Source organism: Chionomys nivalis, chromosome 5 (assembly GCF_950005125.1).
Source record: "Chionomys nivalis chromosome 5, mChiNiv1.1, whole genome shotgun sequence".
Classification (NCBI taxonomy): Eukaryota; Metazoa; Chordata; class Mammalia; order Rodentia; family Cricetidae; genus Chionomys; species Chionomys nivalis.
In genome coordinates, this window is record NC_080090.1 from 91,332,975 (window position 1) to 91,359,732 (window position 26,758).

Genomic DNA, 26,758 nt, shown 5'->3' on the forward strand with positions numbered 1-26,758 from the left:
GAGTTTTGTGCATGGTGATAGATATGGGTCTATTTTCATTCTTCTACAGGTTGACATCCAATTGTGCCAGCACCATTTGTTGAAGATGCTTTCTTTCTTCCATTGTATACTTTTAGCTCCTTTATCGAAAATCAGTTGTTCATAGGTTTGTGGGTTAAAATCCGGGTCTTCTATACGATTCCATTGGTCGACTTCTCTGTTTTTATGCCAGTACCACGCTGTTTTCATTACTGTAGCTCTGTAATAGAGTTTGAAGTCAGGGATGGTAATGCCTCCAGAAGTTCCTTTATTGTATAAGATTGTTTTGGCTATCCTGGGTTTTTTGTTTCTCCATATAAAGTTGATTATTGTCCTTTCAAGATCTGTGAAGAATTTTGATGGGATTTTAATGGGGATTGCATTGAATCTATAAATTGCCCTTGGTAGAATTGCCATTTTTACTATGTTGATTCTCCCAATCCAAGAGCAAGGGAGATCCTTCCATTTTCTGATATCCTCTTCAATTTCTTTCTTCAATGCCTTAAAGTTTTTGTCAAATAGATCTTTCACTTCCTTGGTTAGAGTTACCCCAAGATATTTTATGCTGTTTGTGGCTATCGTGAAAGGTGATGATTCTCTTATTTCTCTCTCTGCTTCCAGATCCTTTGTGTATAAGAGGGCGACTGATTTTTTGGAGTTGATCTTGTATCCTGCCACATTACTAAAGGCGTTTATCAGCTGTAGGAGTTCTTTGGAGGAGTTTTTGGGGTCGCTCATGTACACTATCATATCATCTGCAAATAATGCAAGTTTAACTTCTTCCTTTCCAATTTGAATCCCCTTTATCCCCTTATGTTGTCTTATTGCTATTGCTAAAACTTCGAGAACTATATTGAAGAGGTATGGAGAGAGTGGACAGCCTTGGCATGTTCCTGATTTTAGTGGGATGGCTTTAAGTTTCTCTCCATTTAATTTGATATTAGCTGTCGGCTTGCTGTATATAGCTTTAATTATATTTAGGTATGACCCTTGTATCCCTAATCTCTCCAAGACTTTTATCATAAAGGGATGTTGAATTTTGTCAAATGCTTTTTCAGCATCTAATGAAACGATCATATGGTTTTTTTCTTTCAGTTTATTTATATGATGGATTACATTGATAGATTTGCGTATGTTAAACCAGCCCTGCATCTCTGGTATGAAGCCTACTTGATCATAATGGATAATTTTTCTAATGTGTTCTTGGATTCGGTTTGCCAGAATTTTGTTGAGGATTTTTGCGTCGATGTTCATGAGTGAGATTGGCCTGTAATTCTCTTTCTTGGTTGGGTCTTTGTGTGGTTTTGGTATCAGAGTTACTGTAGCTTCATAAAAGGAATTTGGCAATGACTCTTCTGTTTCTATATTGTGAAATACATTAAGGAGAATAGGTATTAGGTCTTCTTGGAAGTTCTGGTAGAATTCCGCATTGAAACCATCTGGTCCTGGACTTTTTTTGGAAGGGAGGTTTTTGATAACAGCTTCTAATTCTTCACGACTAACAGGTCTATTTAGGTTGTTCACCTGGTCCTGGTTTAACTTTGGTAAATGGTATTTATCTAAAAAAGCGTCCATTTCTTTTACATTTTCCAGTTTTGTGGCATACAGGCTTTTGTAGTAAGATCTAATGATTCTCTGAATTTCCTCTGTGTCTGTGGTTATGTCTCCCTTTTCATTTCTGATCTTATTAATTTGCAAATTCTCTCTCTGCCGTTTGATTAGTTTGGATAGGGGTTTATCAATCTTGTTGATTTTCTCCAGGAACCAGCTTTTTGATTCATTGATTCTTTCAATTGTTTTCTGTGTTTCTATTTTGTTGATTTCAGCCCTCAGTTTGATTATTTCCAGTCTTCTACCCCTTCTAGGTGAGTCTGCTTCTTTTTTTTCTAGAGCTTTCAGGTGGGCTGTTAAGTCTCCAATGTGTGCTTTCTCTGTTTTCTTTAAGTGGGCAGTTAGTGCTATGAACTTTCCTCTCAGAACTGCTTTCATAGTGTCCCATAGGTTTGAGTATGTTGTTTCTTTATTTTCATTGTCTTGAAGGAAGAGTTTAATTTCTTTCTTTATTTCTTCCTTAATCCAGGTATGGTTCAGTAGTTGACTATTCAGTTTCCATGAGATTGTAGGCTTTCTGGGGGTAGCATTGTTGCTGAATTCTAGCTTTAATCCATGGTGATCTGATAAGATACAGGTGGTTATTAATATTTTTTTGTAACTGTGGATGTTTGCTTTGTTACCGAGTATGTGGTCGATTTTTGAGAAGGTTCCATGAGCTGCAGAGAAGAAGGTATATTCTTTCCTATTTGGGTGGAATATTCTATAGATGTCTGTTAAGTCCATTTGATTCATTACCTCCATTAATTCTCTTATTTCTCTGTTAGGTTTCTGTCTACTTGACCTGTCCATTGGTGAGAGAGGAGTATTAAAGTCTCCTACTATTAATGTGTGCGGTTTGATGGCTGCCTTGAGTTTTAACAATGTTTCTTTTACGTACGTGGGTGCTTTTATATTAGGGGCATAGATATTCAGGATTGAGACTTCATCCTGATGAATTGTTCCTGTTATGAGTAGAAAATGTCCCTCTCCATCTCTCCTGATTGATTTAAGTTTGAAGTCAACTTTGTTAGAAATTAGTATGGCTTGTTTCTTAGGTCCATTTACTTGATAAGCCTTATCCCAACCCTTTACTCTGAGTAGGTGCCTGTCTTTGTGGTTGAGGTGTGTTTCTTGTAAACAGCAGAATGTTGGATCCTGTTTTCGTATCCAATCTCTTAGTCTGTGCCTTTTTATAGGAGAGTTGAGTCCATTGACATTAAGTGATATTAATGACCAGTGGTTGTTAACTCCGGTCATTTTTTAAGTTCTAAATTTTGTGTGTTCCCCTTCTTTGTGTTGCGCTGGTGAAGGGTCTCTAGTTGTCTGAGATATTGTGGTCATTGTTGGACTCCTTGGTTAGTGATTTTCCTTCTATTACTTTCTGTAAGGCTGGATTTGTGGCTACGTATTGTTTAAATTTGTTTTTATCCTGGAAAATTTTGTTTTCTCCATTTATAGTGAACGAAAGCTTGGCTGGGTATAGTAGTCTGGGCTTGCATCCATGGTCTCTTAGTTTCTGCAGTACATCTATCCAGGACCTTCTGGCTTTCATGGTTTCCATAGAGAAGTCAGGTGTAAGTCTGATAGGTTTACCTTTATAAGTAACTTGGCCTTTTTCCTTTGCTGCTCTTAGTATTCTTTCTTTATTCTGTATGCTTTGTGTTTTGATTATTATATGGCGAGAGGATGTTTTTTTTTTGATCCAGCCTATTCGGTGTTCTGTATGCTTCTTGAACCTTCATAGGTATATCTTTCTTTAGGTTGGGAAAGTTTTCTTCTATAATTTTATTAAATATATTTTCTGGACCGTTGAGCTGCGCTTCTTCTCCTTCTTCTATTCCTATTATTCTTAGGTTTGGTCTTTTTATTGTGTCCCATATTTCCTGAATGTTTTGTGATGAGAATTTGTTGGCCTTGCTGTTTTCTTTGATCAGCGTGTTTATTTTCTCTATGGTATCTTCAGAATCTGAGATTCTTTCTTCTATCTCTTGTATTCTGTTGGTTATGCTTGCTTCTGTAGTCTCTATTCGTTTACCTAGATTTTCCCTGTCCAGCTGGCCTTCTGTTTGTGTTTTCTTCTTTGCCTCCATTTCAGTTTTTAAGTCTTGAACTGTTTCCATTATCTGTTTGATTGTTTTTCCTTGGTTTCCTAGGGTATCATTCACTGATTTACTCAATTCTTCAAACTTTCTGTTATACTTCTCATCTATTTCTATAAGGGCATTTTTTACATGTTGTTTAAGGGTGTCAATCACTTTCATAAAGTCAATTTTATCTACTTCTTCATGATTAAGGTGTTCATGTCCACCTGTTGGGAGGTCGCTGGGTTCTGGTGGTTTCATATAGTTTCTCAGATTGTTAGGTGAATTCTTGCATTGGCGCCTGCCCATCTCTTTCTCCGAATGCTCCCCTCTGGATCTTCTTTTACCGGATCAGGTCTCCTTGCCTACTGATGTACCTTCCCAGTGATGGCTCTCTGCAGTGCTAGCTCTCCTGGTGTTCTAGTGATGTCTCTCCTTGCTTGTTGCAGGCAGGCCAGTGAAACAAAGGAAGTCTCGCCTGCCTACTTGCCCTGAGGATTTGCCCCCAGCGCCAGACAGACTGAGCTGGATGGTGTTATGTGCCCAAAGAGGAAAGGGGACAGAAGGAAGAAGGGTTCTGGATGCAAGCTGGGTGGGACAAGAAGAGAGAGGCAGTATGCGGGGTATAGAGCCCCTGCAGGGAGCCCAGGAAGTATAGGGAGGGGGATGAGGAACTTCAGAGTTCCCTGTCCAGGGCTGCTTCCGCTGCCGCTGGTCACAAACTCACCGCACTGCTGTCTCTCCTGGTGCCGAGATCAGATCTCCGTGCAGGTTGGGTAGTTCGTAAACAAAGCGCCTACCTTGGTTGGTGCAGGCGGGCCAGTGAGACAAAGGAGGTCTCGCCTGCCTACTTGCCCTGAGGATTTGCCCCCAGCGCCAGACAGACTGAGCTGGATGGTGTTATGTGCCCAAAGAGGAAAGGGGACAGAAGGAAGAAGGGTTCTGGATGCAAGCTGGGTGGGACAAGAAGAGAGAGGCAGTATGGGGGGGGGGTAGAGCCCCTGCAGGGAGCCCGGGGAGTATAGGGAGGGGGATGAGGAACTTCAGAGTTCCCTGTCCAGGGCTGCTTCCGCCACCGCTGGTCACAAACTCACCGCACTGCTGTCTCTCCTGGTGCCGAGATCAGATCTCCGTGCAGGTTGGGTAGTTCGTAAACAAAGCGCCTACCTTGGTTGGTGCAGGCGGGCCAGTGAAGCAAAGGAGGTCTCGCCTGCCTGCTTGCCCTGAGGATTTGCCCCCAGCGCCAGACAGACTGAGCTGGATGGTGTTATGTGCCCAAAGAGGAAAGGGGACAGAAGGAAGAAGGGTTCTGGATGCAAGCTGGGTGGGACAAGAAGAGAGAGGCAGTATGGGGGGGTAGAGCCCCTGCAGGGAGCCCAGGGAGTATAGGGAGGGGGATGAGGAACTTCAGAGTTCCCTGTCCAGTCACAAACTCACCGCACTGCTGTCTCTCCTGGTGCCGAGATCAGATCTCCGTGCAGGTTGGGTAGTTCGTAAACAAAGCGCCTACCTTGGTTGGTGCAGGCGGGCCAGTGAGACAAAGGAGGTCTCGCCTGCCTACTTGCCCTGAGGATTTGCCCCCAGCGCCAGACAGACTGAGCTGGATGGTGTTATGTGCCCAAAGAGGAAAGGGGACAGAAGGAAGAAGGGTTCTGGATGCAAGCTGGGTGGGACAAGAAGAGAGAGGCAGTATGCGGGGTATAGAGCCCCTGCAGGGAGCCCAGGGAGTATAGGGAGGGGGATGAGGAACTTCAGAGTTCCCTGTCCAGGGCTGCTTCCGCTGCCGCTGGTCACAAACTCACCGCACTGCTGTCTCTCCTGGTGCCGAGATCAGATCTCCGTGCAGGTTGGGTAGTTCGTAAACAAAGCGCCTACCTTGGTTGGTGCAGGCGGGCCAGTGAAGCAAAGGAGGTCTCGCCTGCCTGCTTGCCCTGAGGATTTGCCCCCAGCGCCAGACAGACTGAGCTGGATGGTGTTATGTGCCCAAAGAGCTTTTTTAAATTTTTTGACTGAAGGAGCTAAGTACAGAGAGACATTTTATTGTATGGGCTGCTAAGCTAAACCAACATAAAGATATCTTGACTTCAAAATTCGGGTCTAAAAAAAAATTCGGGTCTAAGGATATGTTGCTTTGGAAAAGAGGTTCTTCTTTTGTTTCCACAGAGGATGAGAACCTGTGGAATCCTTCCAGACTAATGTGGTTTGATGGACCAAGATCCCCTTAAAGCTTGCTGTGAACACTCCCAAAAATACTTCGCCCAACAAAAAGCAAGAAGCAATTTAGAGAGAACCATGCCCAAATTCCCCAAATGTTGTTTATAAATGTTTATTTACATTTAAAGGGGGATATGCTATAGAGATTTGCATAGGTGTGGATACTGGTTTATTAATACAAATTTAAGGTCATTTTTGTTATACTGTGTATATGTATTTTTGCTCCTGATTAAGGTACTGTTTGTGCAGCTCATTTGAAAATGTATAATTAAGAAATATAAGTTAATAGATAATTCATCTATAATAGTCAAGCTTATAGTCATGTTAGTTAGTTATATAATAGAGATATATTTCAGTTAGATAGGTATTCTTCAGATCTTTCAGAGACCTTCAGAATATGGCATTTAAGAATTTAGGTTCTGCTGGAGCAAGGCTGAAGCAAGCCAGGAGCATCCAGACACAGGTGTGAACCCTGCCACGCCTGCGACCTAGTTTTCCTGCCTGTCTGGAAGGCATGGGTAAGTGTTCTTTGGATTTGGGTTTTTATCCCGGGTTTGAGGTCTGGACAAAAGCTGTAGTTGTCTGGGTCACAAAGAGTGTGAATAGGGAGCAGGAGAAGCAGGCATGATCTGTAGAGAGGTCTTGGGTGCCTGATGGGGGTCAGATAAAAAATAAGGGAAGACTGCTAGACAGGATTCCAGCGTGGGCTGTAGTCCGGGGGCTGTGAGCTTACTGTGTCTCACTTTACCCAGCCTATCTTATGGTCCCAGAGAACACTCTATGCTGTGAGGAAGCCTTGCGGGATTTTCAGTGTCTTGCCTGGCCAGGCAGAAACTGGCTTGTGTCCAGGCTGTCTGGGACCCCACGATTTACCCTCTATGAACCCCAGGCACAGGCTGAGGATTCAGCTGAGTATGTAAGCAGCTTGTCTGGCAAGCATGAAGCCCTGAGTCGATCCTCAGCACTGCAAAAAACACTTGGAACACAGCTACAGCCTCACTAGCATGCAGAGGCAGGGGGAGCAGAAGTTCAAGGCCATTTTTAGCCATGTACAGAGTTTGAAGCCAGCCTAGACTATGTGACCTTGTCCTAAATAATAGATAGATAGATGATAGATAGATTAGATAGATAGATAGATAGATAGATAGATAGATAGATAGATAGATAGATAGATAGATAAATTTGAATTAAAAGTCTCCAAACCTGCACTTGACTTGTAGAAATAGGTTAACCATGGCGGAAATGATTTGAAATTATAGTGTGGGAAATATGGGGCAAAGCTGTTGGACTGAACATCACTTGGTCTCAGGAACTTGGAATCAGCTTAGCAGGCTCCTCCCTGCAAATAAAACGCTGCCCTTGGACTCACAGCGTCTTTGAATGGCATTTCCTGGATGACCTCCACCGTTGCTTGGGGAGCTGTGTCTGCTATTTTGGTGTGCTCCTGGTGAGGCAGGTTCACGAACGGGGTCCTTGTCTGCACCTGGAAGGGAGCCATTGCAGTGGGAGAGCAGAGGCTCGTGTTGGTAAGGAACCTCACCAGTGTCTAGCAGCTTCCTGGTTATGCTGCCATGACTTGGGTCTAGGTGGGCAGCAGGCATTAGGACTGTCTCTTTTCTTTTTTCTTTCTTTCCTTTTTCTTTTTTTTTTTCAAGACAGGGTTTCTCTGTGTAATAGCCCTAGCTGTTTTGGAACTAGCTCTTATAGGCCAGGCTGGCCTTGAACTCACAGAGATCACCTGCCTCTGCCTCCTGAGTGCTGGGATTAAAGGTGTGTGCCACCACCACCCAGCAGGACTGAATATCCTAGAGGAAAGGGCAAGTGTGTCCTTTGAGCCACACTGTGAAGTGGGCAGTAAGGAAAATGTGCTTAGAAATTTGATCAGCAGCAGGTAAACAGGCCCTGCAGGCTCCTCTGAGCAGCGTTCACAGGACTGACAGCCCAGTCCCACTGGAAGTACATGCAGAAGCCAGAGCCTTGGGTATTGGTGTGTCCTGACTGCATTTGGTCTAAAGCAGGCATGTTCAACCTTTGAGCATTGAGATAAGAATTGCCTCCCACGATCATGACTTCTCAGTCTCTGCTGTCACTAGTGATGAGTGAGTGGGCTTGTGGGATCCATGCAGGATCTCTAACCACCCCTCAGCGTTGACTGTGCTAGGGTGACCTTAGCTCAGTCTTCCCCACCTCCAGAAAGGGCATTTGCCTACATGTCATTCCTTAGGACAGCGCTGATATCATAGGGGTTTTCTCATTCCGAAGTGAACAGCAGTAAGACCAAAGAAAGAGAATGGATAACCACACTTCAAAAGGCATAAAGAACATTCTAGAGACAGTGTCTTGTAACATTAGGAAGAACTGAAGCATTGGGAACTAAGTGAAGTGACGAAGTGCCCTGGGGAGAGAGAAACACAAGTAGCCACATAGACACCAGACCATTTTATTAGGTAAACTATTCCGTTTTAGACCAATCTTCTCACTGTAGAGTTCTGTCCACACCCAGGAAAGCAGACAGACACTGTCCTGTGGGAACCATCTTCTACGTGGTCTGACACTCGGGCCTCAGCCAGTATCTATGGGTTTCTAAGAAGCAAAGTCCAGCAGCTCAGAGAAAAGCACTGTGAAGCCTGGGGTCAACACCTGGCCCCTATGCACACACAGACGCGTCTGCGCACACTCTACAGATAAATGTATATAGATTTGTTCTGTTTTGTTTTTTTGTTTGTTTTTTTTATAAAAAATAGTAACACAGGGTTTGTGCAGTTCTATCAGTTTTTAAAAATCGCACAGGCAGAATTTACACTTCATCATAACCATATTTCACTTTGGATTCAAGTGGGAATTTTAGGTCCCAGAATAATTTACAATCCCCAGAGGTCCTGCAGTGACAGACTGAGCCACACAATGGGTGGTGCCATCATCCCTGTACCGACCGCCACAGCCCAGTCGCTCTCCACTACAAGAGCCCAGCAGTCATCAAGTTCTGCCCACTAGCACTAGCACATACATCATGGCTCACCAACTGCACGATGTTCTGTTCCCAGGCTGTGTGATTAGCATGTGCTCATATGATTTTATTAAATACCGTCCCCAGCCAGCAACACAGAGAAGTAAAGTGCAAAAGCAGGGGTACAACAAAGAGGACAAAGAGATCCTACAAGACAGACAGACAGATGCACACACTGAACCAAATTGCAGCCAAATGTTATGTACAGACTGATCAGTAGGAATACATTTGGTTACAGTGACGTAGAAAAACAAAACTGCAATTCTAGTTTTTCTCCTAGGATATTCAGATGTTTATCAAATAGCGTAATAAAGCTGACCATCAGGTGACCGAATAAACAGAATGACACATGGCAATTTACGAACACAGATTCTGGGACTAAATGCTACCTCCACACTATCCAGAACCTGAGTTGATACTCTGTTTTGCATACGTGATACTAATAAGGACGACCACTAAGTGTTTCCACAGATGACTGTCTCAGGAGAGTGACCAAACTGTCCTCCAAGGTGAGAGGCCCACTGCTGTGTGGTTTCCTCCACAGAGGCCATCTCCCCCAAGCAGAAGTCTGACACCTCAGATCTGTCCCTCTGGCTCAAGCCTGGTGCTGGAGATGGCTCAGGATGCTGGTATGACTCCTGCTGTGGCTAGACGAGGTCCTCTTGGTGTTCCTCGGGTCCATGGCAGGAGCTGCCTCTCCTCCTCCCCACTAGAAGAAGGAGGTGTCTGAGGAAAAGGCACCTGCAAGTCTGAAGTCCTCCTTGGTGAGTACACTGTACATGCGCTGTGGCAGGGCTTTGGAGTAGGGCGCAGGCCGCGGCACAGTGGCCCTCAGGATAAGCTCCCGGCCTACAGGAGGTGGGAAGTCAGATACCAAGTTCTGTCTTCTCTCCTCTGGGTAGCCCGACCTCTTCAGCTCCTCCTCTGGCAGAGCCATTGCAGCAGCCTTGAATAGAACCAAATGCCAAATTCAAGAGCTAGTTGAAAGATAAGCTACTGAAGGGTGAATGAATAAACACAAGAAACACACAATGTCCTACATTGTTTGGAAATGCATTATGTCCACTGTGTTATGATTGCTCAAAAGAACAAAAATGGAAAAGCAGGAAGCTGGAAAGAGCGTGAGCACTAGCGAGGCAGGCAGAGGTGGGAGACTGGGCACTTGTGGCGCCTCAGCAATGGTGGAGCTGCACTGTGTCTGCATTTCTTCAGGCAGTGACTCAAGTCCGCGTCAGATGTTAACGGGCCAGACTTGTTCTCAAGTCTGGAAAAGCGATTTTTTCTTAAAATCTCTACTCTCCCAATAAGTTCTTTTCAGATTCTCTTGCCAAATCAGAACCAGAAACACTGGCTTTGTTTGCTGGGCAGCTAAGGTAACAGTGAGCTGACAGATGCCCATGGCAATGGCCATAAAGGAAAAGTGCTCAAAGTTGAAGGCATCTGCTTTTACATTCCAGCTGCACCAAGTGCAGTGCAAACAGAGCCTTCATAACTCAATACTGCCCTCGTTTCATGATGCAATTGCTCAGGAAAATTCTTGGGCAATGGAAACATGAAGTCACTGTAAGCTGTATAGCCAGAGGGGATGCCAAATCCAGCCAGTTAGTTAAGATGACCTTATGAAGTTAGAGGGATGGGGACGGACGAGGAACTATGAGGGACAAAGGCCATTTTGTTACCTCATCAGAAGACTCAGTCAGCTTGAGAAAGGTGAGAAAAGAAACAGTGATGAAAGGGAACGAGTGAGGTGGTCAGAGAGCTGGGCAGACTCAGGGTCACTTCAGAGCAGCATGGCCCCACTGAAGGCGCACAAGCCGCACAAGGACACTGGACTGCTGACATGGCCAGTGCCTCAGGCGCATGCATCTGGTGGCCCAACAGGTGACGTGCAGGGTCATTTAAGAAGGAAATGACTGAAAGCCCTCGCCCTTCATCAAGACGATGCTGTTTAAAAGTGGCTTGACAGCTAAACCATGTATTTAAGAACTGTTGTCTAGGAACAATTCAACTTATCAAGACCGGAGCAGAGGTGTTCAAGTTCTGCTGAACTCATTTAAACCAGAAGACCCAAACCTATATAGTCGCAGTCAACTTTATAATAGCTCAGAATCTTAATATTTTACATTTGGCTTTTTTGGGGGGAGGGGGTGGCACGTGCACATGATTACACCACGGTGTGCATGTGGCAGTCAAACGACAGCTTTCAGAATGGGTACTCTCCTTCCACCATGTGGGTTCTGGGGACTGAACTAAGGGCATCAGATCTCACAGAAAGTGTTGACCCACTGAGCCATCTCACTGGTCCTACAGTTTATAATTCTGAAGAAAAGTTGTTAAATTATGTATGCTATAAAATTGAGCTAAGTCTTAAATATAATTAAGTCTTCATTCTTTAGTAAAATTGGTACAAAGTATCTGCTTCTCATGAAGTTACATGAATAAAGATCAGTCCACTGGAGCCAGACAGCTGGGGCTGAGTCAAAAGCAAACGTGCTTGTCATTACATGGGCCTGAAAGCCCTCACTACCAGGCTGGACCCTGGAAAATCTGTACAGTTAGGCCCATGAGGAGGACCCCCCTGGGAAACGAAGAAAGCACACACTAGCCCAAGTCATGGCGCACACTTTAGTGTGTGCGACAGGAGAGCTGGCAGGAGTGAGAGCACAGCTAGCTTTTGTTTTTTAGTCTGTGCAGGGACGACCGAGGAGACTACTCCAGTTTAGGAGAATGATTCTCATTACCCCAAACAAGCAACACTCTCAACATTAAAAATCTAGGTATTTCTAGTTTTAAACTAACTTTCTCTTTCTTTCTTTCTTTCTTTCTTTCTTTCTTTCTTTCTTTCTTTCTTTCTTTCTTTCTTTCTTTCTTTCGGCAGGGTTTCTCTGTGTAACAGCCCTTGCTGTCCTTGAATTTGTTTTGTAGACAAAGCTGACCTTCAATTCAGAGATCACCTGTCTCTGCTTCCTGAGTGCTGGGATTAAAGGCCTGCGCCACCACTTCCCAGCTTAACTCATGATTTTCTTAAAAAAAAAAAATCACTGAAGAGCTGAGTCTTCCCTGCAGAGGACACCTCCTGTCCACCTCTGGGAGTCAAGTGTTTCTCTGGTGGAGACGCACATGTGAGCACAGGTGCCACGAAGGGAAGAAAGGCAAGCAGTACTGCCTCCTAGAAGTCATTAATTTATAAACAAATAAAGTCATTTGGTCTTTAACACAAAAAGTTTAAACTTAGGGAACTACCCCATAAATAACATCTACTTTCAACTACTGATCAGTAATGCATTTGACTTTAATTTTGAGTTTCTCACTGAGGACTAAGCAACAGTTAGCCCATGTGCTGGGTAGTTTTATGTCAACAAAGGCTAGAGTCATCAGAGAGGGAGCCTCAATTAAGAAAATGCCTCCATAATCCAGCTGTAGGCAAGCCTGTGGTCTATTTTCTTAATGACTGGATGGGAGAGGCTGTGGCTGCTGCCATTCCTGAGCTGATTGGTGGTTCTGGGTTCGAAAGCAGGCTAGCAAGCCAGAAGGAGCAAGCCGCACTCCTCCATGGCCTCTGCATCAGCTCCTGCCTCTGACTTGGTTCACTGACTTCCTCCTCAAATTGCTTTAGGTCATGGTGTTTTATCACAGCAATAGTAACCCTAGGAAAGCACCAAGAAAATTCTACTTGGTAAAGAATGACTGTCTCAGAGCTGAGCTGGTGTTCTTGTTTCTAGTGTCCCTGGTCAGAGAAAATTATATTTATTGTACACCTTAATACTTTTACCTAGATCCCTGATATTAATGTGCCCCGATTCAAGAATCACCTGTGGGTACCAGTACGTGTGTGTGTGCATGTGTGTGACCAATACTCTTTAATCGGTAGTGGAGGGGCTATATAACTTAACCTCCTACTTTCATGAGTGGAGGGAATGAAGATAATTTTTCAAACTGCATTTCCTTCTGTACTTAAACCTGTTTCCACAGTCCTCATAGTCTCAAATCCTTTTCCTTTCAAATCAATCTCCACTACAGGCTGCTTAGAAACTGAAAGCTATAACCATGGTTTCCCCATACCATACCTCCGGCTCTTGCTAACAAAGCCCCACCAGCTTCTACAACACGTATGAGATCCTTCTAATTTCTAAAGTTTAGGTCTGAAATACACTTATCATTTTACTTAAGTCAGTGGATCTCAAAGCCTTAGAAGCTCCGGAGTCTGTTTCTTTCTGCGCTTTCAGCCTGGTGTGGAACTCAGAACACCGTCCTGAGCAAAGGGCAGGCAAGAAAGACTGTCACATACCCGCTGAGCATTCACAAACAGCTTGTGGATGATCCGGCCTGCATGTCCTCTTCCAGCCCCAGTGACTGACACTTCAGGCTGCTCCAGCAGGCAGCTGACAAATCTAGAGGAGGATGAGAAGGGTGATGTTCTTGAGGCAGCCCGAGCCTTATCCAGGGTAGATTCCACTGACCACTCCTCCTAAATCCATCCATGAAAGTGGGAACGATGCTAAGAGAATAAGTATTTCTCTATCTCTAGTCAGAGGGGCATAACTTCTTCATTTTGTTCTTTCTTTTCTGGGTTTGCATCAATAGCCCTGGCTAACCTGGGACAACTTACTAAGTATCCCAGGCTGGCCTTAAATTCAAAGTCGGTCTCCTGCGTCAGCCTTGCAAGCACTGGGATTATAGCCATGAGCTACCATGCCATCATATCTCAGGACTGTTACATTTTCCTAGGAAGACTAGCAGCTTGTCCTAAAGACACACCGAGGCACACAGTAACAGTACCTTTCAAGGTCTTCTTTTTCTTCCTCTTGCTCACATTTTTCAGTTCCAAATTTGGCCTTCAGGGAACGGGCGCGGGCTATTATAGCTTCCACATTAGTAATCTGAAGGATGATTTCCTAGTGGTAGAAAGGGAGGCACAACCACTGAGGCACAACAGAGATACAGCCTTTAAGAACCTTTCTAAGAGCCAAGGAAATGGATCAGCAGGGAAAGGTACTTGCCACCAAGCCTGACACCCTGAGTCAAGGGTGGAAGGAGAGAACCAATTCCTTCCTCTGTCCTCCATATACATGCACACCATCCTCACCATCCCATAAATAAATGTAAAATGAAAATTTAAAACACAGCTTAAAAAAGTAATCTGCCAGGTGGGGGGACTCTTGGCAAGACCCTGACACAACACTTACTTCCAACTTCTTGTCTTCGGGATTGGGGAAGTGCAGAACTTTGCTGGAATGGGCTATGATCTGCTTTATAATCTTCTTAACTGAAGGAATGTTTTCCAGACTTTCTATTTATGAAAAGATCAAAGAAACAGTTAAAACGAAGTCAAAACCACATCTTTGGAAATGCACTTAGGGACTAATCAATGGAGACATTTACCTTCTTCCTTTACCTTGAGAACAGCTGCATGAATCACACAAGGCAGGAGGTGCCGAGCTAGGTCTGCAGGCTTCTGCATGGCCAGGTAGTGCAGCACCTGAGGGAGACACGGGACACAAAAACACAGTAGGCTATTACCAAGTATCATGTACATACATGGCTGGATGTGTGATACTTCTATGCAGCTGACAGGTCCTCATACAGGTGTGTAAGAACCTTGCCCTCTGATGTACTGATAATAACTAAAACACGATAGGGCAGCAAGACCTTATCTTCTAGGACCATCCTGGCCTCTGGGTCCTGAAGTATCATTATACAGCATCTAACAATGATAGATTCTTTCCAAGGCTTCACCGTCCCTTCTCTCGACTTTCAGGATTCCTGTCCCTACTTCCTGCATCCACAGGCTTACAGCAGCAGGAGCACCACTGGAACCTGGCTCACTTCCCTACTCACTCTTCATCTGAACATTTCTATAATTTCTATCTCTAATATGCCGGAGGATGGATTTACTTGCTGTTAAATTTACTTATGGGGATGATGTAAGGGGCAATCAGGAACCAGAGAGGACCACTAGTCTCTAGAAGTGCAAGCAGTTTTTTGTTTTTCTTTTGTTTTTCTTTTTTTTTTTTTTTTTTGAGACAGGGATTATCTGTATAGCCCTGGCTATCCTGGAACTCCCTATGTAGATCAGGCTGGCCTCAAAATCATAGGCAGCTGCCTGCCTCTGCCTCCTGAGTGTTGGGATTAAAGGCGTGTGCCACCACTGCCCAGCCTAAAATTATTTTTTATACGTATAAAGTTTAATTGTTTCTCCCTTTTCAACTAAAGACTTTGAACAACACTCATGTACTCAGATTGCTGTGTCCCTCAATATTCCCCTAGTAATTTGGTAGAATTTCTTAGGACATGCTCCCTTTTAACACTTCTGATCTAAAGTATGAGACAGTATGATATACGAGTCCTATATAAACCACAACTGTCTTTACAACTAGCTCTAAAATCTGAAATGTGATAGTAGGTACACAAAAGCTTAGTGAATTTCAATGTTTTATTTGTTATGTGCAGATTCTCATGACTAAGATTTAATAATAATTTTCTATTACCTTTTCAGCCTCTCGGGTGTCATCAAACAGTCTCCTCTGACGTCTCGCTGGAATGGGCTTAGCAGTTTCCCAAGCTTCCACCCACATGTTGCTGGGGATCTTCATGCGGGCACTCAACTCTCCCTTCAGAACCACATTGCCTTTCTCATCAGTCACCTCCTCTTCAATGTAGTCCCTTGGTGAGTACCACCTCACAAAATCTTCCAGAAAACAACCTGGATTAGCTGCCTAAGCCAAAAAATACAGCAAGAGAAAGTAAAATAAATAGATAGATAGAATAGATAGATAGATAAAATAATCAAAATTTCTGACAAGTCTATTTTCAAAATCATATTCACACTTTGTTTGAACAGCACATTTAAAATGGGAGATGTTAAAGTACCAAAAACATTTTTTTCCTGTTTTACAGGAGGGGAAATTTTCATATGACTTGTACAAATTTTGTAGTATAGCTTCTCAGTACTTAACAAAGCAGTAAATAAACTCAAGTGCAGTAAATTAAACAATGCACAGCACAACCAGAATAACACAGTGAGTGACAGAAACCCTCTATTTTTCTCCTCGGTTAGTCAATATCAGCACTGTAATAAATATCAGCTAGCCTCACGAATGTTCTATTCAGCAACCAAACTCTAAGGCTTCATGTAAAAACACCAACATCTAAACTCCCATATTGTTAAGGAACTGAAATCTCACTACTATTATTGTTTGGGCTTCTAAAAGCAAACATATTAAAGTTCCAATCACTGCACAAGTACTTAGAATTAACAATGATTTATTCTGGAATCTTTTCAGCAATTCTGCTTTCAAGTCTAGAAGATAAAGAACCTCAGAGTGCTAGTGGTGGGGCGTCTTTCAAGTGCCCAGTGTTGTTCGCAAAGTACTAAGGATGGGCATGGTAAGCACTTTTGGTGAGAACAGTCTGCTTCAGATGTGATGGGTAAACTCACAGGACTTAATGGCTAGCCTGACCATCCCTCAGCTAAGGAGCCAGAAGGAAGTTCTTCACTAATTCTAAATCCATTCTTGTAAAGCTATGCCACAGTCCGTGACAGTGACTAGGGATTTATGCACAGAGGTCTAGGTCCTACCCAGGTAGCATATTCATCTGAGTAAAGATAATGTGGTGGCTATCCTTGAACACTGACTAATACAGAAAGTAAGCTTAAGAGAAAACAATATTCAATTCCTATGTTACAGCCCTCCTCTGCCCTAAGCTCTGAGGAACACACCAGGCTGCACCAACACCTCAGCCCTGGCTTATCTTCCTTTTACTGTTAAAGGATTTATCACAAGGGATGGCCCGGACTAAGTCCTTATGATGTACGGATGCCTTGCGGCAAACATCCAGCTCCCACTCTGGAATCCCTAAGCGGCTCTGACGGGAACTGTTCCCATACGTAACTCGTGTATTTATTTAAAAGCATCTGCCCCACAGCTGTTTCTAAGAGCCACTTTACACATGTGACTCTATCTCCTGGTTAAAACAATCTTATGGCCGGGCGGTGGTGGCGCACGCCTTTAATCCCAGCACTCGGGAGGCAGAGACAGGCGGATCTCTGTGAGTTCGAGACCAGCCTGGTCTACAAGAGCTAGTTCCAGGACAGGCTCCAAAACCACAGAGAAACCCTGTCTCAAAAAACCAAAACAAAAAAAACAAAAAAAAAAAAAAAAAAAAAAATCTTATTACAGATTTGTAAGTGCCCAGTTGAATCCGAAAGCATTAATAAGCAGCAGTTCTGCCCATGCACAATGTTAAAAGAACTGCATAGTTCCAGTGTGTAACATCTCCCTGCACACACCTCTGCAGAGACACTAAACTAAGAAGGCAGCTAGAGGTCGGAAGGAGAACAGCAGTGTGAGCTCACATTTCTTCTTGTACTCATCCACACGCTGACTCCCTTCTTTCTGGTTTTATCCAGAGAGCAATTTGCCTTCTTTTATCCACCACGTCAACTGTTTTTAATACTGCCCAGCAGCAAAAAAGTCACAAGTGTCTATTATTTTAAAGCTCTCATGGGGAGAATAAGCAGAGAACAGAAGGTTCCCTTTTATTATCATTTAATTCCTGGCAGGTAGGGAAGAAAGTGGAAAAGGTAGCCATGAAGTGCTTGTGTTAAAAAAGAAAACCCAAGCATTTCAGAGAAAAATCAAACTCAGGCCATCCTGTAGAGGACAGATACGGATGAGAAGGGCTATGAACTAGGGAGACAGAGGCCACTATGATTGAAGAGAAAGAAGTTCAGGTTTGGAAAATGTTTCAGAACTTCCCGAGTAGGTAGGGAAGCCTTTGGCCCACCGGCCTCCCCATCTGAGTTATTCTTCACATTCAGGTTGAGTATCCTTTATTCCAAAATACACGAGGCTGGGAGTGTTTAACTTTTAGATTTGTGAATTTTTAGAGACACAAAATGAGCTTAGAATCAATCAAGTCTAAACATGAAATTCATTTACTTTTCATACAACACAGACACGTCTACCATGACGGTGATTTTATATACAATGATTTAAATGATTTTGTTTAAAATAATTTTAAACTATTTTGCCTATATTCAGGCAAAATAGTCACACACATAAAATTAACGTTTCAGATATTGGATCACAGAGTATCTTATGGTTAAGGACACTCAAATGTCACTGTTCCCTGAATAGTAGGTGTTGTACACCCAAGCACTTATCCAAGCCCACAATAACCCCCTGCAGATAGCAAAATACTGACTCTCCTGAGAAACTTCCTATAACTGTTCAACAAGTCAGTCATTTCTCCGACCCTGCATTCTGTGAAGACTAGACAGTTATACATGAATCTTCTCTCAAGCTCAATAGACTAAATACGGTATCTCTCTCTACCTACTCAGTGTATACCACAAATGATGGTTGAGTAAAAAAAATCCACATTAAATCCCAAAAGTTTCCTAAAAGGCTTAAATTGGCTGAGCACACTCAAATGAAAAAAAAAAATCCCTAACACAGAGAGAATATATTCGATTCTCAACTTTGGAAAGCAGGCTGATTTTCTTTTTTCAAACCTAAGAAATGAGTCCTTTGGGGGCTGAGGTAGCATTTTGTAACAAGTAATAAATTCAAACACTTAAAAAAGACACAGCCTTCCTGTGTTTTTCACAGTTTCATCCAGAATAGCTGAAAATAGAGCCGGAGCTCTAATCGTGTGACCCACCTTGAAAGACTCCATATCGGAAAGCAGGCAGGCACTCTGCATGCGTGCACGGAGGTGCGCCCCCTCAGCAGATGTCCCTAACTTAGCTAAGACCTCAGACTGCTCTTCCAGCAGGTCTTCTGTCATGGGCGCTGGCTCCTGTGAAGTACAAAAGGACAAAGGTCACCAGAGGCCTCTTTTAGACAAAGTAGAACCATAAAAAGAGAATAAAAAGTTATTTCTGCTCATGCAGCCATACATACACATACCAAAGAATTCAGAGAAATGAAAAAACACAACAATTCCCCCATTTAAAAAGTAACAAATTAAGAATAAATGACTCTCAGGTCTCCTGTCCCTGATGGACAAGACTGCCAAGGTTCCCTTGTCAAAGCTAAGACAGGGACTGGCATCCACCGCACAGAGAAATAAAGTTCTAGTGATTATGTCACCGCAAACTGCAACAAGAATTTTTAGTTCAAAAAATGGGCTGCAGCTGATCAAAGTTAGAACGACCAGTACTGGTGTGAAGTTACAAAGGTCTGCTTTCTGTGTTCTACAGCTACCACCCATCACTTTGAATTAGCAACAATCAAGTGCCAGGTAAGACTCACTGGCACACAGGGTGGATAATGGCACAGTGGTTCAGATGAACAGTTCTCAAGGCAGTAGGTTTATAATGGAATCCCACTATGTGACCTCACTCCTTTCAGAGGCTCTTTCTGAAAGCTAAGTTCTAGCACACACTTAGTGAACATTAACAGTTATAAGCACATATAAACTTCATTCTCTCTCAGAAACTACATATGATTATTTACATATCATACAGGCTTACAAATTATATGAACGTCTACTGAAACACTTCAGAGCAGAAGCCTTCACTCCTGCTATTAAGGAGCTATATAATATAACTCACGGGATGGAAGAGAAGGTATAAAAATTATTAATTAGTAAACACAAATGAAACACTAGTACAATAATATACATGAATCCAAAATAAAACTATAGTGAAAGGAATTAGCCATATAAAAAACTGTAGCAAGGCATGATGGTACACACCTGTAATCCTAGAACTTGGAACATGGCAGCTAAAGGATCTGGGGTTAAGATCATCCTCAGCTTCATAGTGAACACAACACCAACCTGGGCTACATGAGACCTAACTCGACTTTCTCCCTTTCTCCCCACATCAAAAGCCAAGAATACTTCTGTCCTAGTTAGGTTTCTGTTGCCGTGGCAACACTGATCAAAACCACCTTGAGGAAGAAAGGGCTTATTTTGTCTTATAACTTCTCAAGTCAAAATCCATCACTAAGGGAAGTCAGGACAAGTATTCAGGAACTTGGAGGCAAAAATGGAAGCTGAGGCCACAGAGTAATGTTGTTTGCAACTAACTGCTCTCCACAGCTTGCTCAGCCTGCTTTCTTATACAAGCCAGGACCACCTGCCTGGAAGCAGGCTGAGCTTCCCAACATCAATCATTCACAAGAAAACGTCTTCCGGAGCCAGTTCCTCCAGTGAGGTTTCCTCTTCCTAGGTGGCTCTCGCTAGTGTCACATGACGGGAATTAATCTGTACAATACTGTATTATTCTGCAAACATAATACAAATAGTTCCATTTGTATTTTGTTTATTACTCTATATGGATCCATGACACATCTAGTGAATGGGATCACACACAATCACATGCACGTGAGGATAGAAACAGATCAACCACTTAGAGACATAGTTTAGTAATAGCTATGAAAACATTTCATGATATATAAACCAGTCATTTCACAGGAAATCGTGGCCAATAAACTTTGAAGAATGCTTAGGTTCATCAAAAGCCAGGAAAATAGCTAGGCATGGTGGGCATCTTTGACCAGCACTCGGGTAATGGAAGCAAGCAGATCTCTATGAGTTTGGGACCAGCCTGATCATCACAGTGATCAGGGCTATCTAGTAAAACCTTCCTCAAAAAAACCGAAAAAGGGAAAAGCCAGGGAAATAAAAGATACTGCACCAGTATACTACTGATAATGATACTGAATGGAAATGTGGTTTATATAAGTGAAATAAAATGTAAGTAATTTCAGTGCTAGAACCTTACTGTACTTTCTTGCTAAACTGCATGACTAAAATCTGTGAGCACATAGTAAGCATTTCATCATGAGAAAGGGAGAGAGTGAGAGTTAATGTTTCCTTATCCTTTAATTTAATTTTACATCCTTTAAGGAGGATGTAAATCAGGTAGGTACGACCTTTTCACAATGTATTTATTTATTATGCTCATATGTGTGCATGCCCACAGGCCAGAAGAGGGCACCATATCTCATAACAGATGGTTGTGAGCCACCATGAGGTTGCTGAGAATTGAACTCAGGACCTCTGAGCTCTTAATCTCTGAGCCACCTCTGAGTAATCTCTCCAGTCCCCAGGTAAAACCTTCTTAAAGGGAACTAGATAACATCTATCCACTTACCTAGCAATGCCATTTTTCTTATGAAATAATAGCAGGGACAGACCATTGAAAAGAGGAAAACCTGCCAGGCAGTGGTGGCACACGCCTTTAATCCAAGCACTTGGGAGGTGGAGGCAGGTAGATTTCTGTGAGTTCAAGGCCAGGCTGGTCTACAAGAGCTAGTTCCAGGAGAGGTTCCAAAGCCACAGAGAAACCCTGTCTCAAAACAACAACAACAACAACAACAAAAAAGGAAATGTAATTCAAACTAGTAATATTAGTTACTTCTGAGGATAAGAGCTGAACCAGTGGGCAGTAGCTTCCAATTCCTATGTGAATAATAGGTACTCACATATCACTTATGCAAAAGTCAACCAACAAAAATGAATTGTTCTTTTCTAGACACTGAGTTCTGTCCTAATGGTATAAAATGGTTTATAACATGTTTGAAGAAATAAAAACAACCCTAATTAAAGAACTATTATTTTTGTTCTTTCCATTCCCTATTTTTGGAATATTTTATATTCAGTTTAAGAAATAATAATTCCAGCTGGGCGGTGGTGGCACATGCCTTTAATCAGGAGGCAGAGGCAGGTAGATCTCTGTAAGTTCGAGGCCAGCCTTGTCTACAAGAGCTAGTTCCAGGACAGGCTACAAAACTACAGAGAAACCCTGTCTCGACAAGCAAAATAATAATAATAATAATAATTCCATGAGGCACAGGGACCTCTGTGGAAGAGGGGCACAGAAAGGCTGTAAGGGAAGACCAAAGCAAAACAGCATCTCTAGAAATGACAAGGCCACTGCACACGGATTCACAGCAGCTGCAGGTGTCTGCTAGGATCAAGCCAGTCAACATTAAAACATGGAGTGGAGAGAGAGGAGCCATGGACAGGTGATGGCTTCCAGGGAGAAGAGTCATTTTTCCTTTAAGGGTGTGGCTCCTGGTAGGACAACCATGTTCCAGTGGATGGTCCTACACCCAGGAGCATATGAGCAAAAAAAAAAAAAAAAAAAAAAAAAGAGTTGATGAGTTATTTAAAGAAGAAAAGAAAAAAAGAGAACATAAGGAGGAGGGAAGATTCAGATTCTAGAAGCTGGAGGAGAGGGTGAGGAAGAGTATGACTGAAACAGTACACTGACTTCTCAAGTCAAAGGAATGACCTTACATAAGGTGACAGTATCCACTGAAACTTCAAAACACCACTCACTTTCAGAGTGACAGACCTGAAAGTTCCACAGTTTACTTCAATTCCAGACCTAAACAAAAGAAATCATCTCCTGCTAGAAAGACACAAAGCCTTGGTGCGCATACCTGGGTCACCGGGATGTAGAGAGGCTCTCCATTATGCAGCAGTGTGAGTCTCCCATGCTGGTGCAGGCGTCCTTCCGGCTTTAAGTTGGCCATCTCCTTGGGGCCTCCTTTCTTGCCACTCTCCTGGCCATTTCCTTTAAGGTCTTCAGTATCACTGAGGCATTCAAAAAATTCTTCTTCACTATCGCTCCAAGAATCCCAGGATTTTCCCATTTCTCCCTTTTCCTTCTCTGTATCTCTGAGATGGTCCAGGCCTAGCTGGCCTCCAGCTTTCCCAGCATCCCCTGAATATGCATTAGTTACATTATCTGAAGGGCTTGTCTTTTTCCCCTCATCACGTGCTTTCTTCCTTTCGATACAACAATTTAACATCTGAAGAAAACAGAAATAACATTTATGGCTGAATTGGAGAAAAGCAAAATATATCAATTGCTTGAGTATTTCTTTCTACTCTTTCCCAGGACCTGGCTAAGAATTATAGTGATTATAAGCAACCCAGAAGCAGCACAAGGAAAATAGCCTCCATAAGTCATTACATCACTGAAGGGTTAGCTTAAGCTTCAAGTGTGTGTGTGCATGCTGCTGCGGCTGTGGGAAACTGTTACCTGTAATTTCTGATGTAGTAAACAGCATCTTAGATCTGGTGGTCCACTTGTTAGTCTACCAAATAAAGAAAAACAAAGCTTGGTTTTAGTAACATTATATCAGATAAGCCTATTTATACATGGCCACTGTTTTTTAGCTATATATACTGTTAAGAAGCTAAAACTAGATTTCTATACATAAGAAAGCCAGATTCCAAGAGGATACATATGATTAAAAGTTCAAATATGATTAAAAGTTTTTCCTCCTAGCTCACAATCAATAGCAGAGATAAAAGACATGTGAAACATAAGGGCAAACTCACAACAGTTTTCAAGCTAATTAGAAACCCAAGCCTCCTTGCACTTCACACAGACTAAATGCAGAGACTAAAGTCATCTGTGCATTCAGCTTTCAATTTTTAGGTGGATTCTCATTATACAAACCAAGGTCTCTCTCTGCCTCTATTTTGCCAATGAGATCCTGTACTTCCTCTGGTTCTAAATAACTAGGTTTTTCCACTCAGTGTGCTTCTGCATCTGTGATAACGTCCAGAGCAAAACAATAACAGCCAAGAGAAAATCCAGATAAACAGAGACTGGCAAACTTCCTAACACAAAGCACTTTTGGGTCAGTGGCCATTTTCCACTATTTACATCATTTTCTCCTGAGCATGGGTAGACAAGCACTAGCCTATAAGTACAGGCATGTATGATCAGTAAACGGTCTATTCAATTAGTGAAGTGTCCAAATAAAAAGAGTTTAGATTGGGGCTGGAGAGATGGCTTAGCAGTTAAGAGCACTGAGTGCTCTTCCAGAGGTCCCGGGTTCAATTCTCAGCACCCACATGGTAGCTCATAACTGTCTGTAGCTCTAGTTCTAAGGGACTTGGCACCCTCACACACAGATATACATGCACATAAAATAAAAATAAGTAAATTTAAACAACTTAATGAAATTTTAATAAAAAAGATTCTAGATAATGTTTAGTGACTGAACTTATAGTACCCTTTAAAGGTATTTTCCTTCAAATAATAAAATATATGTACAGATGATTTAAGAAATACAAAGAGAAAAAGTACTTTCACACCTGGGAAACTATTAACAGTTGACTGTAGTATTCCTCTCCAATCTTTTTTCTATACCTGCATATCAGCGTAATTGAAAGCATTCTGTGACATATTACCATATCTAATCACTAATACAGTTTCTATGACTTAGTCTTGTTTGCTTGTTGAGACAGGTTCTTATTGTAGCTCTGGCTGGTCTGGAACTTGCTGTGTAGAGCACACTGACCTTAACTCACAGAGATCTGCCTGCCTCTGCCTCTTGACTCCTGAGAACTGCCACTATGCCCAACATAGTTTCTATGCTAAGGTTTTTTTTTTTTTTTTTTTGGTTTTTTTCGAGACAGGGTTTCTCTGTGGTTTTGGAGCCTGTCCTGTAACTAGCTCTTGTAGACCAGGCTGGTCTCGAACTCACAGAGATCCGCCTGCCTCTGCCTCCCAAGTGCTGGGATTAAAGGCGTGCGCCACCACCGCCCGGCTATGCTAATGTTCTTGAGGGTTGCAGATGTAGCTCAGTGGTAGAGCACTTGCCTAGCATGTATGAGGCTCTGAGTCTAATCCCCAATACACCACCTTAAACAAAACAAAATAGTTTCTAGAAGAAAACTGTGTAGAAATGCAGCACAATTTACCTATTCCTCTGCTGACATTTAGGTTGTCAGGCCCTTTTCTCCTGTTATAGATGTACTGCAATGAACATTGAGTTAAGCTTGTATCCACATTTTTTACAACCTTTTCAGGAAGAATTCCTAAAAGAAGTCAGGTGTTTGCTGATAATAAAAATAAAAAACACACTATCTAAACAATTGGAAATTAAAATTATTACCCTGGAATCAGAAAGTTGTTTTCCCATCTGAAGCGCATTTCAAGAACAAATTCCTGCCAGAGATGTGCCACTCCCTTCAGCCCTCCATGGTAGAAATTGATCATACAAAGACACAAGGCCAGTTTGTATGTTAAACTGTCAGAGGGTGCAGATTTGAACTGATTGTAGAGAGTCTAAATTTAACAAAAGAGAAACAAAGCAAAATCAGTTAACAGCAAACTTGTATACATGAACAAAAGGTATGTAAGAATAGTGTCAACGTTAATCAATAAGAATCTGCTACAAAACAAAGTTAATGATATGCATAGTATACTTATGCTATTATCTTCTGTCTCCCAAAAGCTCTTGCTACCAAAACCTGGAATCTACACAAACATTCTAATCAGGTCATTATCTGAGTGGTTGTGAACTCCACTCAGTTTTCCAAGATTCTGTTTTTGGGGTGTGTGTGGGAGGGGTAGGGTTCGAGACAGGGTTTCTCTGTGTAGCCCTGGTTGTCCTGGAAGTCACTCTGTAGGTCAGGTTGGTCTCAAACTTACAGAGCTCCCCCTGTCTCTGTCTCCCGAGTGCTGGGATTAAAGGTGCCACCACCGCCTGGCTCCAAGATGGTTTATAAAATGAAGAGATACTTAGGTTATCACACTAGACATTCAGCAAACCTCCTAGAAATTAATTGCATTTAAAGTATTTTAATGTTGAATACCAACTTACATAGTCTTCACCTTCTGATGGATGGGTGCTATTATCTATTGAAGTAGTTGCATCTGATGGCTTCTCAGAAACAGCATCTGGGAATAAGAACTGGGGAAGGGGATAACACATGTTAAACTTGCCTACTTTGCTGCTTTCCTATTTATTTATTTTTTTTATCTTTTGGAGAGACAGGGTCTAACGATATAACTCTGGCTAACTGGGAACTCACTCTGTAGACCAGAATGGCAAAGAACTCACAGAGATCCTCCTGCTCTGCCTTCCATGTGCTGGAAATAAGTGTGAATAAATGTGTGTACTACCAACCACACCTGGCTATTCTGTTGATTGTTATAACCCATACAACACACTGTCTGACTTCCCAGTGGATTTGCTGTTAAAATTATAGAAATGTTCTTACTATGATGTTCAGCTGATTCTATATTCTGTCAAAAGAAAACTTTTTTTTGTTTTTGTTTTTGTTTTTTCAAAACCTGTCCTGGACCTAGCTCTTGTAGCCCAGGCTGGCCTTGAACTCAGAGACATCTGTCTGCCTCTGCCTCCTGAGTGCTGGGATTGAAGGCGTGCGCCACCACCACCCGGCCAAGAAAACCTTTTCAGTAATATACAAATTCCAAAAAATTTTCATTCAAATAACCATTTGATTCTGTGCGATGAATAACACAGAAGCAAAAATTCATCACACTGATTCACACTCATCACACTTATCAAATGATAGCATATCTTGTGTAATAAAAAAATTGTGAACAGCTTTAGAGTCAAAATTTGAGAACTTAAAAACACCTCTGTATTCAAAAGAACCTATAGTAAGATCACCCACAGGTTTACATGTATGAAATACTAAAGGCATGCTATGAAAGACCCCCTAGGAAATGAGGAGCTTGAGCCAGCAACAGCCAATGTATCTTCTCTAAGTTAGCACAGTATGGTGTGTTTAGTCAGACAGTGATGGGATAGGTTTCAGTGTTGATGACAATTGACTGTACAATTTGGATTTTGAAAACATTTAAGGTTACTTTTTTTTAAAAGATAAGATTTCACTTTAAAGCCTAGGCTAGACTTAAACTCATCATCTTCCAGTTTTAGCCTTCCAAGTGCTAGGCTTATGCCACCTTCCAAGTCATAAGGATATATTTTTAAGGAGTCTTCTTTACAGAGAATTACTTTCTTTTATTAGTATTCAAACTGTTTTCTGATATTGCCATCCAATAATCTGTCTTCTTTACCACATAAAACATGCTCAGACTTTTTAGTTT

At 42.3% G+C, this 26,758-nt stretch overlaps 1 protein-coding gene across 3 annotated transcripts in view; it reads right to left on the minus strand.

Annotated features, from left to right (window-relative positions):
- Nucleotides 1–8,316: 8,316 nt before the first annotated feature.
- Rab3gap1 (RAB3 GTPase activating protein catalytic subunit 1) overlaps nt 8,317–26,758 on the minus strand; it is a 66,290-nt gene continuing 47,848 nt past the window's right edge. For 2 of the 3 annotated variants that reach the window (XM_057769587.1, XM_057769589.1), the window contains 12 exons: nt 25,503–25,592; nt 24,792–24,964; nt 22,922–22,976; nt 22,317–22,688; nt 18,580–18,717; nt 15,402–15,629; nt 14,296–14,392; nt 14,100–14,203; nt 13,693–13,808; nt 13,202–13,304; nt 10,593–10,613; nt 8,317–9,859 (listed from right to left, as the gene is read on the minus strand). In XM_057769587.1, coding sequence (XP_057625570.1) covers nt 9,623–9,859; nt 10,593–10,613; nt 13,202–13,304; nt 13,693–13,808; nt 14,100–14,203; nt 14,296–14,392; nt 15,402–15,629; nt 18,580–18,717; nt 22,317–22,688; nt 22,922–22,976; nt 24,792–24,964; nt 25,503–25,592 — 1,734 coding nt within the window. In that variant the 3' untranslated portion in view covers nt 8,317–9,622. The remainder of the gene's footprint in view (nt 9,860–10,592; nt 10,614–13,201; nt 13,305–13,692; nt 13,809–14,099; nt 14,204–14,295; nt 14,393–15,401; nt 15,630–18,579; nt 18,718–22,316; nt 22,689–22,921; nt 22,977–24,791; nt 24,965–25,502; nt 25,593–26,758) is intronic. The other variant, XM_057769588.1, reaches the window with a different exon arrangement.